Genomic DNA, 11,306 nt, shown 5'->3' with positions numbered 1-11,306 from the left:
CAAACCAAGTTGGAAGCTGGTAACCCCCTATGCAGTCAGAGGCTCCCACTGGTCTCCCACCGGGACTGAGAGTCTGTTGTTGAAGGCGCAGAACATGGGCACAGCACCTCTCCAATCCTGCTGCGGGTCCTTCCTGATTTGCCAACTTGACTGTATGAGGAGACACGGCAAACAGCCACTCAGCACCCAGTGCCCTGCGAGGGGTACACACCCGGCTCCAGACTCCCCGCTGGGTGGTCTCCAACTCCAAGACTCAAGGCGTTTACAGAGGAGCCAAGTCCACACGTGCACACACGCACACTCACAGTCCCGATGTGTGCAGAGAGGATTCGGAAGCTCAGGAGTAAAATTAAGGGCAGTGAGAACCAGGTGGATTTCTCAGGAAGGGGCAGGTAGGGCTGGATTTTCAAGATCTGGAAAGACCGTTTGGGGGGAGTATGGTGGTGGCGCGGTGGAGGTGAGGGGGTTGTTGCTGGGAAATCACCGCTGAGAAAATGCTCAGGAATAAGAAGCAACAGGAAGGAACAGGAAACGGTGACCCTCCAGCCCTCACACTGACACAAACTGTTTGGACAGAAGCGAGTCGGTCCCAGGCCTAAGGAAGCGGTTTGGAGATGAGACAGTGTTTTTGCGTCCATGAAAAGATGCATGATTAGGCCATGACTGAAAGCAATTAACGTGCTTCTCATTCGTCTGCTGATCAAGTTGCAACTAGAAAGGAGTTTCCACCGTGGGGGAGGGAGGGATGCCCGGGAACCAACACCAACCGGTAGCGCTTTTTTTTCACCCCATTTCCAGAGTGGAGTGATGTGAGCTCAGGCCTGGCAAATGCCTGGGGGATGCCATCAGAGGCTGCCATCCGCCTGCCCCGCCCCTGCCAAGGGCCGATAAAAGCTCAGGGGGCCTGGGGCTGTCCAGATGCCCCATCTCCTCCGGCCCCCTTCATCAGCCCTGACAGGAGCGCGTCCCAGCCGCCTTCCTCAGCTACCATGTCCAGGCAGTCGACCATCACTTTCCAGACGGGCAGCCGTCGGGGCTTCAGTGCGGCCTCAGCCACCAGCCCAGCCCATGGACGCTCCAGATTTAGCTCCATCTCCATGGTCCGGCCCTCAGGGACCAGTGGAGGACTGGGGAGGGTCAGCGGGCACGGCGCTGCCTTTGGAAGCCGCAGCCTCTACAACCTGGGGGGCACCAAGCGGGTTTCTGTGGGTGGATGTGGAAGCGGCTTCCGGAGTGGCTTTGGCGGTAGGGTGGGCAGCGGGTTTGGGGTCAGCAGTGGGTTTGGGTGTGGGGGTGGGGTGGGAGGGGGCTTTGGAAGCCCCGGCTTCCCCATCTGCCCCTCTGGGAGTATCCAAGAGGTGACCGTCAACCAGAGCCTCCTGACACCCCTCAACCTGCAAATCGACCCCACCATCCAGCGCGTGAGGAAGGAGGAGAAGGAACAGATCAAGACCCTCAACAACAAGTTCGCCTCCTTCATCGACAAGGTGAGAGGAAGTCTCATCTGTTCTGTGGAATCAGCAGCCTGAACTCTGGGTGGGACCCCGGCCCCCAGCAGGAGCAGTGGTGGGGTGTCCTTCCTCAACCACAGCGCCACAGGACCTCTGAGGAAAATGAGGCAACCCCTGGTGAGACCACTTGCTCCACAGGAGCTTCTAGAAATTTTCCCTTGTTCTTCTGAGGAGCTTCATGGACTGGTCCAGTCACCACCACTCAGGGAAGAGTGAACTTGTTCTCCACAGGAGGGATTTCTACTGAGCAAACCCAGAGCAGCATTGCTGAGGCTCTCAAGCATGAATGGACCCCCACCCCTACCCCCACCCCACAGACTGCCTATTCCCAAGATTCGAGTTCAGTGGGAGCCCTCAGAACACCGGGGCAGCACCCAGGGCTTTCTCACTGGGAGCTGCAGGTGTCCACTTGTGGTTGGCAGAGGGCTGTCGAGTGGGACTTGTGCTTCTCTTCTTTCCCTTATTTGTGGGTGTGTTGGGGCTCAGCCTCCCCCCTGGTCCCCAGATTTCACCCTCCTCGCCTACCCCCAACCAGGTGCGCTTCCTGGAGCAGCAGAACAAGGTCCTGGAAACCAAGTGGAGCCTCCTGCAGGATCAGGGTACCAGGACTGTGAGGCAGAGCCTGGAGCCCTTCTTCGATGCCTACATCAATGACCTCCGGCGGCAGCTGGACAGCGTCACCAGCGAGCGGGGCCGGCTGGACGCTGAGCTGAGGAACATGCAGGACGTCGTTGAAGATTTCAAAGTCAGGTAAGTGACAGGCAGGCTGTGGGCCCACACGGTTATCTGGGAGGTGCCAAGAAGCAGATGGCAGCATCAGTTGGAATACTGGGCATGTGAAGATGCTGCCGTGTGGGGAAATGAAGGGACACTCTGATCGGGCTGTTTGCAAGAGGTTTGTTCTACATCCCCTGGCCTTCGAGGGATCTCTGTAGCCTCTCTCCAAGTGGAAAGAGAGGACATTCTTTTGCAGCCAGCATGTGGTTTAGTTCCACTGGACATGGCTCTGTTACTGAGGCCACTTGCCTTTTCAGTATGCACATACGTTAGAGTGTAACCATAGCGATCTGAGTCTCCAGAAGGCAAGTGTGGAAGGACCACAATCCCCAAGGCAGCATGAAACATGCCCTGGAAAAGCAGGCTAGTCAAGCCCTTAGCTGGCTTCCCTGGGCTTCTGAATTTGCACTATTGCACTACACCTAGTTTCAAGAAGCACACTTCTCAGAAGCGCCCCCCCCCACAACCCCCGAGTTTCACCGAGGGGAGAGAGAGGGCCTGCAAAATTTCTTAGGAACTGTGTCCAATAGATAAAGTTCCCCTCCACCTGTCCCACACACAGTTCTAGTAGGCACTTCAAGCAGCAGAATTCTTTCAAGGCTGGAATTAGGGAGCTCGAAGAAGGTGGAGTTACATCAGCACCTCTTGCTCTTCTCATTAGTTCTGTGCCCACCACCTAGTCTTACAGAAACCGAGCAGCATAGATTATCCCCTTTTATAGAGGAGGAAAGAGAGGTTACGTGAGTCACTAGAGTCACACGCAGGTCAGCAGGAGAGCCGAAGCAGATTCGAGGTGCCTGAACTCTTGCTCCTGCAGCACCGTTCACTCCTCCCAGGAAGGTTTCCCCAACATCCACCCCCTCTTTTCTGCCCTCACAGGTATGAGGATGAAATTAATAAGCGCACAGCAGCAGAGAACGAGTTTGTGGCCCTGAAGAAGGTGGGTGGAAATCTCTCTCAAAAGAGGAGACTCATAGTGTGGGGTAACCCAACATCTAGGTCTCTCCGGAAATGTGCCCTCACCCTTGGCACACTGAGGAGAGCACAAATCTGCTCAAGTTCCCTGGAGAGACCTGGCCTTGAGAATCCTGGCTGGGTCTCTGTTCACTCAGGAACCTAAGCCCCCAATTCTCAGCAATCACTCACCCTGAGTGCTGAACCCCAGACACAGAGTTTGCTGAAACCCAGCCCAGAAGGGGGCGCACAGGGAATTGGACATGTGCAACTCTTTTTGGAGTGCTGCTTGGGGCCAGGGTCTCAGAACCCCTCTCCTTCAAGGATGTGGACGCCGCCTACATGAACAAGATAGAGTTGGAAGCCAAGGTCCACTCTCTGACCGATGAGACCAATTTCTTCCGGATGCTCTTTGAGGCGGTAGGAGCGCGTGGGTGTGTTTGTTCCTCCTAGGTCTGAAGCTAGCAAGTATGGGATGTTGCAGAAACTGGTGTCCACCGTGCCCCTGCCCAGCTCTGGGCCCCAGATTCTCCAGGGGGATGGGGGGATTGGGAACCCGAGAGTGGTGCCTGAAATCTGGCCACACTGAAGCCTACTGCAGCCCTGAGCTTCTGACCCTGCCTCGTAACCAGCTGGAGAGGCTCTCTCATCCCAGATCAAGAGGTAACACCCCCAAAGGATCCAAACTCACTTCCTCTACCTCCAAGGACAGCTCAGGAGGGCTGGATGTGCTCAATCCCCTGGTCAAGGTGCTTCTTGCCATTTGAGATGCTTTTTCCTGAGCACTGGAACCTGGGTCTGGGGACAGGGAAGGAAAGAGGGATGGGGTCACATTGCGAGGGGCAACAGCACCCTGAGATCACCGATCCTGCAGAATTCTTACATGCTGGCATATGAACCAACCTGGGTCCTTTTCAAGTCCCAGTAGTTTGGATTCAGAGAAAACTCACTCTTCACTCCAGTGTTTCCGAAAGTGATTGATTTTACCCTCTACCCCGCCTTATCAAGGTGCTAGAACAATCCAGGGAAGGCAGTGGTAGCCAAGGATGCATATGGGGGTGCAGTTTTGTTGTTCATTTTTAAAAGGCTAATTTTCAGCGGAACACTGAGTGAGTTTTCTTTTTGAAAAGGGGTGAGAGGTCAACTAGATTTGGCACCTCTGCTCTATAGTTAGGAAAGTTACCAGGATAGGAGCCTGGAGACAAGCTACTGGGCTCATACTCCCACTGCCTTGCTCCTGAATTGCCAGAGGGCCCCTCTCTGGCTGGATGTGTGCAGGAGAAGGCCTCAGCAGGGCTGCCCAGGAGGGGATTCCTGCCCTAGAAGAGTGGTATGTCCCAGGGTTCCTGGGTGGCTTCTTCTCTGCCACAGTGACCTTGGGTTTGCGGCCCTGCAGGAGCTGGCCCAGATGCAGACCCAAGTCAGTGACACGTCCGTGGTCCTGTCCATGGACAACAACCGCTCCCTGGACCTGGACAGCATCATCGCCGAGGTCAAGGCCCAGTACGAGGACATCGCTAACCGCAGCCGGGCTGAGGCTGAGTCCTGGTACCAGACTAAGGTGGGCACTGTGGGCACTTCCATGATCTGCCCTGGGCAGAGTGTTCACTGCAGTCCCAACACATCCTTCAGCAAGTAGCCACAGGCCTCAGGGGATATGCAAGTTTTTATCCCTTTGCATTTGGCAGAAGTATTTCTGAGGCTGTGAAAACTTAGCTTGTTAAGCATGCGGAAACCCATCCATATGTACCAGCGTGTGGCCAGGCATGCTGAGCGCTCAATAACCTCATCACTTACAATCCGTTTGGGTGCTGGGTGAGACCCCAAAACAGCCAGCCAGCAGCCATAAAGCTGTGACTAAAAGACTTATTTATTCAAGGCACGCATAACTCCCATCCATGCCCAGTGAGTTGCAGGGCTAGGAAGGAATTAAGTACAAACAGAACTCTGTGTCTGGGAGGTGTGAAGCGAGTGGGCAAGGGAATAGGAAGTGAAGAGGCAGCATAATAAAGTGCTTCCAAGAAGAGGTGGACTTTCAGTCCACTTTGAGAAGCAAGAGGACTGAAGGTGGCCAGAGGGAGGGGAAGGTGTTCAAGACCAGCCTGTGGGGCTGAGAGGCAGAATGAACGCCTGGTGGAACAAGGCACATATGAGGCAGAGGAGGAAGTCAAGAGAAACCACAGCTGCAGAAGCCTTTGGAGGAATGCAGAGGGTTGGGGAACCCCACCCAATGGTCAACCACCTGGGGAAATTTGCATCTTTAGATGAGAGCTGCTTGAGAGACAGGATCCATTAGAACCTTCCAGACCGGGCTCCATTCAGCCTCCCTCCATCCCCTGCCTTCTACCCTCTCCTTTCCTCCTCCTACTTCCCCCACTCTGGGACTCAAAGGGCTCTTAAAAGAGCTGGTCCTTAGTGGTCTGGATGTCCGTCCCGCAGCCAGGAACTCCCCAAGGACCGTGTTCAGCTTGTTGCTCATTCTTGGGGCCATGTTCCTTTGTGCTGCTTCACAGAAACTGTTTTTCCTGTCTGGAATGTTCTAGATGCCCCCCATGCCCAACCCAATCATTCAGATCACTCTTTCTCATACCCAGGCACAGCATGAGCTCCTCCGCTTTCTGGAAGCACCTCCTTGACCTCCAATGCCCCTCACCCCTCTCTCACACCTCGCCAGGCCCTTTGTTCCCTGTGGGGAGGGCCCACATCACTTGAGGCACTTCCTGCATCAGGACCTCTACATTCTGTAGCTTCCCACACCTGTGATGAGGAGAGTGCACAGTGCTTCTGCTCTGTGATAGTCACAGGGTTGCATCCGTGTCTGGGAAGCAAGTGTGCTCCAGAAAGCTCAGCCGAATTGTGGCGCCCGGGGGTGAGGGAGTGATCAGTCCACGGATGGGGCTTCTGAGGCACCGAGGAACAGACTCAACGCGCACTTGGGGTGCCCGGGCTGGGCGCTTGGAGATCCCACTGACCCTGCTCTGGACCTTTCAGTATGAGGAGCTGCAGGTCTCCGCGGGCCGGCATGGTGATGACCTCCGCAACACCAAGCAGGAGATCTCTGAGATGAACCGCATGATCCAGAGGCTGAGAGCCGAGATCGATAATGTCAAGAAGCAGGTACTGTTTGGGCAGCTCGAGAATGCACCCAGTTCTTCCAGGTGGTACTCTATGTCCTGCAGACGCGTCCCCACATGGCCACGCAACCTCGAGGGTCGGCAGGTTAAGACTCATGGCTTCCTCCCTGTCTTCCAGTGCGCCAGCCTGCAGACAGCCATCGCCGATGCAGAGCAGCGTGGGGAACTGGCCCTCAAGGATGCGCGGGCCAAGCTGGTAGACCTGGAGGAGGCCCTGCAGAAGGCCAAGCAGGACATGGCGCGGCTGCTGCGCGAGTACCAGGAGCTGATGAACGTGAAGCTGGCCCTGGACGTGGAGATCGCCACCTACCGCAAGCTGCTGGAGGGCGAGGAGTGCAGGTGAGCGCAGAGAACTGGGCCTGTCTCGTCAGGAAGAGGGGGCCAAAGGCGGGTGCAATTGGGCTATGGTGGACGGTCGCTGCTATTCTTCTAGTAAACCATTGCCAACCTCCTATGTTTGAGCTGTAAAACTCTAGGACCCCATGAAAGTAAATTCTACCTAATGGAGGCAGGACTGGACAAGTGATGGGAATAGCTTTGGACTGGGAGTAAACTAAGATTTGGACTTAAGGTTCTATCACTAACTAGTCAAGGAACCGTAGGTAAAGCTGTTTCTACCTGTTACCATAAATTTCTTCAGTGATAGGATAAAGACCAAGTGCCCTGACCCCCAGTCACAGTGGGCATTTTGAGCTCTGGCAAGACCAGCCGTGTGACTCAGGGCAAAGCCCTTAACATCTCCCTGGCTCAGAATCCTCTTCTGTAAACCAGAAACAACAATAGTGTTAGTTAGAAGAAAACAGGTGAAGCTCTGAGAACAATGCTGGGCACACATATTCTTCACCAGTGTTAGCAGTCACTCAACTTCCTGGCCAACGATACACACGGGTTTGGGCATCTAAAGAATCTGGCTTTAAATCCAGTTTTGTTGGCATAACCTCTCTGAGTGACAGTGTCACTGCTTGTCAGAGTGAGAGACAAATGCCTACTCACTGGGTCGTGGAGAGAACGAGGTAGCATCAGGTAGATAACAGGTACACCATGAATATTAGCTCTTAGTCATCTAAGTGCATGTGTGAGAATGAGCGTCCCTCCTTCCTCGGGAAGCTAACTGAAAATACTCTCGTTGCTACAACAAAAGCAGGCAGATTTTTGTTGTTATTGCATGTGTGATTCAGACCTCACCACACCAACAACCCATCACTGCCCGGTGCAAAGAAATTCATTGTGGATGGAGAGATTTTCTCATCTCATGCCTTTCTGTTCACCTCAATGCACGATTAGCTTTCCTTTCCGGAAGTCTAAATCTCCCTAGTTTAAATCTAATTCTAAAATAACTGGTTTTGCTCCTCTGAACTTCAAACTCTACATTATACCATTCATTACTGTTTTAGGTTTTGTTTTGTTTTGTTTTGTTTTCGGGGTGAGTGGTGGGTGTCTCTCAAGAGATACTCAGGAGTGCCTGGGGTCCTTCCCGGCAATTCTCAGAACCATGCATGTGGTTCATTGGGAGGGCCCAAGGATGTGGTACTGCTCAGATGCTGTGGTGGATTACCCTGGTGCTATACTCAGCGGTATCCAGGTTTGTACCGACATGAGGTACCAGGATCAGTCATATGCTAAGGCATGTACCTTAAACCCTGTAATATCTCTCTGGCCCTAGATTATAAATGTCTAATACAATATTCAATATCGATGTGGAAGTTTCCATTGCTTCTATAATAAAATACCAAAGGGCTTTGAAAAACTCTTAGATCAGTTGCACATTCCCCCCTTACCTGGCCCACTGCTGACTTGCTTACTTCCCTTCTCCCACCAGGCTGAGTGGAGAAGGCGTCTCTCCCGTTAACATCTGTAAGTATGACCCCGTTGCGTGGCCTTTACTGCATGTGTGGGAGAGGGTTGGGGGGTGGGCAGGGAGGCGGAAGGGCGTGTGATGGACAGGCAGAGGGAACCACCTGGCTGGGTTCACTCTGAACCTGAGGCCTGAATTCCCTGGAAGGAGAGCACTATTAAGGAGAGCATCGTTCAGGGCAGGATTCTTGCCTCTTTGCAAGCACCGAGGGGTGAGGAGGGGTTTTCTGGGATCCTACTGCCTGCGTTTGGAGCCGTGGTTCTCAACCCTCTTACACCTGCAGAGCCTGCACAGGCCTGAGCACAGCTGTAGAAAACCCATGAGCCGAGCCTCCCCAACCCAAGAATCCACATGGATCTTCCTGGGGCTCGGGACTAGCTCAAGATGGGAATCGAGATAGATGGGATTTGTAGAAACTCCAGCCCTGTTCAACCTTCCAAGGGAACCTTTCCAATGGATCCTAGGGGATTGTCCACAAGGCAGCCCTCCCAGAAACAACTGGGGAGCCTCTGCAGAGGGTATCTGCAGAAGGTGACCCCAGGTTGCCAAGGCAGTGAGAGCACCCAAAGGGGAGCAGTTGGGTGCGTTCCCTCAGAAACAGAAGAGGTGTCAGCCAGCTGCCATGGTGCTGGATTCCGGCTGCCAGCTGGAAGCAGGGCTTGGCTCCCAGAGCTCGTTGCTGGCCTCTGGAGGTGAGAGAAGGGACTTGCTCCACCTCCTGAAACCAGGCGCAAGTGCACTCTTGATGCATGAGGCAGGAAAGTGTAGCTTCCAGGTTACCCCGGGCCCTCAGACATCCCCTCCCCCGTATCCACCTTCCACCGTCTTCTTGACTCATTTTTGGGACTGAAGCCTAATTGCCAAGGCTTCGTTCCTCCCTGTCTCTGGAAAGCACTGAAACATCTGAACTCTGTTCTTGGGGCTACCCCCCCGACAAAGCCCCACACGCAGGGTTACTGTGAGACGCGTTGTCTCATGGTTCTGGAAGCAAGAAAGTCAAAACCGAGGTGTCTGTGGGGGAAAGTTCGTCCTTGCCTCTCCCTGCCACCAGGCCTCTGGTCTCCCCACTTTTACAACTGTATCACCCCCTTCTGCCTCCGATAATATGACCTTTCCCTGTCTCTCTGTCCTTTGTTTGTTCTTTCTCTGTGCTTCTTGAGTAACACCCAGAGATGCACAGGGGTACTCCTGGTTCTGCACTCAGAAATGACGCCTGGCGATGCTCAGGGGACCTTATGGGATGCTGGGGATCAAACCCGAGTTGGCTGCGTGCAAGGCAAACACCCTACCCACTGTGCTATTGCTCCAGCCCTCCTGTCTGTCTGTCCTTACAAGGACATCTCCCCTCTCCTTAGAGGGACACTAGTCCTACTGGATTAGGGTCACCCTTACCTTTATCTCAGCTGGATTACATCTGCCAGAGCCTAATTCCAAACAGGGTCTCAGTCACAGTGTGGGTGGGGAGAACGGGTCTGTTAGACTTTCCATGTAATTTAAGGAGGAAACAGTTCATTCAAAACGGAATCCAGGGGCTGGAGAGATAGTACAGTGGAGACGGCATTTGCCTTGCACACAGTTGACCCGGGTTTGATCCCCAGCATCCTATATGATTCCCCAATAATTCCACAACTCAGGAATAATTCCTGAGTACAGAGCCAGGAGTAACCCCTGAGCATCGCCAGGTGTGGCTCAAAAACCAAAACCAACAAAAAACCAAAAATGGGAATCCATTTTTCTAATGTTAGTGTGCCCCTGAAGAACGCAAGGGTTGTGACTTGTTTGAGGGGATGGTGGTTTCCAAAGTTGGGCGGGGAGGAATGTAAGGGGAGCACATAGACCCACTGGGCTATAGGTCTCTTGTTCAATCAGAAATATTCCAGCCTCTCAGGAATTCTGAGGGGAGTCCGGGGGCAATCAGGAGAGGCCCAGAGACACACCGGAGGCTTTCAGAGGGAAGACAGACCCCTGCCTCGGTCCAGAGGAAAGTGGGCCTAATTGAAGGGCCCAGGACAACAGGAGCCAGAGAATGACACCCCAAACAGCGCCCTAGGAGAGGCTTGTGCCCAGTGAGTTGTGGAAGCAGAAGAGAGGTACCAAGTAGAGAGATGGAAGAAGGTGGTCAGGACACTGTTCCCCTCGGGAATTCAGCTCAGGAAAGTCCCTGCGGAGGCACAGGTCAGGGACCCCACACTGACAACCCTGGGGTTGGGAGAGGAGGCAGCTACCTGAGCAGACCCCAGGGCCCCTCAGCGCTTCAGAACACAGCCCGACTTCTGGGCTGCCTCTCCCAGCCTGACCCCGCTCCTCTCCTCCTCTGGCAGCGGTGGTCACGTCCACCATGTCCAGCGGCTATAGCGGTGGCAGCAGCCTGGGAGGATCCGGCCTGGGTCTCTGTGGAGGCAGCGGCTACTCCTTCGCACCCGGTGGCCACAGCAGCCACAGCCTGGGTGCGGGCCTGGCAGGCTCCGGCTTTAGCGCCAGCAGCTGCCGCAGCCTTGGAGGCGGTGGCTCCAGCGTCAAGTTCATCTCCACCACGTCCTCCAGCCGGAAGAGCTTCAAGCACTGATGCCGCCCCTCTTGCTGTGGCATCGCAGAGCCCTGCCCCTGAACATCCTGCCCTCCCCATGGCCTGGCGAATCCCCCTCCCCGGCCCGAGCCAGACTGCTCTGGGTGCCTTCTCTGTCTCTGTGCCAAAGTCCCCTCCCTCCTGAATTTCCCTCCTGGCGCCTCTTGGGAGCCTTCCCTCAGTGCTGCCTTGCATCCATTTGGGGAGTGTCTCCTCAGCCACCCCCCCCCCGTATCTATTAAATGCAATGGAATGTACTTGGTGTTGCCCTCCGTTTGGCAGGGTGGGGGGGTGGGGTATGGGGAGAACAGACCCCGTCCTTCTGCAGGCCTCCTCCGGCTCAGCAACCCACGGCAGAAAGGTCCAGACCAGCAGATACTGTCTCCTTCCTCCCCAAGGACTCACTGCCTGCAGCGGACACCCTCCCGCTCTGCCCACTTCCTCCTACCTCTCCTGGGGATGCCTCTTCTGAGAAGTGTGGCCCCTGGGCAGAGGCTCTGCCCTGCCTC

General features: G+C 54.7%; 1 protein-coding gene across 1 annotated transcript; it reads left to right on the top strand.

The window, feature by feature from the left end:
* The first annotated feature begins 989 nt into the window (after positions 1 to 989).
* On the top strand, positions 990 to 10,797 carry LOC130029315 (keratin, type II cytoskeletal 75-like). The gene is made up of 9 exons (XM_056120256.1): positions 990 to 1,487; positions 2,047 to 2,261; positions 3,168 to 3,228; positions 3,567 to 3,662; positions 4,639 to 4,803; positions 6,234 to 6,359; positions 6,495 to 6,715; positions 8,196 to 8,230; positions 10,553 to 10,797. Exons 1-9 carry the CDS (start codon positions 990 to 992, stop codon positions 10,795 to 10,797), a joined length of 1,662 nt encoding a protein of 553 aa, XP_055976231.1.
* Positions 10,798 to 11,306: the final 509 nt, after the last annotated feature.

Source organism: Sorex fumeus, unplaced genomic scaffold, assembly GCF_029834395.1.
Source record: "Sorex fumeus unplaced genomic scaffold, SorFum_2.1 ptg000042l, whole genome shotgun sequence".
NCBI lineage: Eukaryota > Metazoa > Chordata > Mammalia > Eulipotyphla > Soricidae > Sorex > Sorex fumeus.
The sequence above is the reverse complement of the archived record's forward strand: the minus strand, read 5'-3'. Positions and strand labels throughout refer to the sequence as shown.

What these genes read in the sequence shown, in the direction of transcription:
- LOC130029315 (XM_056120256.1), top strand. Translation starts at nt 990, where the DNA reads ATGTCCAGGCAGTCGACCATCACTTTCCAGACGGGCAGCCGTCGGGGC. An exon ending in TCCGGATGCTCTTTGAGGCG is followed by an intron (nt 3,663 to 4,638) that starts GTAGGAGCGCGT and finishes GCGGCCCTGCAG; the next exon opens with GAGCTGGCCCAGATGCAGAC. An exon ending in TCGATAATGTCAAGAAGCAG is followed by an intron (nt 6,360 to 6,494) that starts GTACTGTTTGGG and finishes CCTGTCTTCCAG; the next exon opens with TGCGCCAGCCTGCAGACAGC.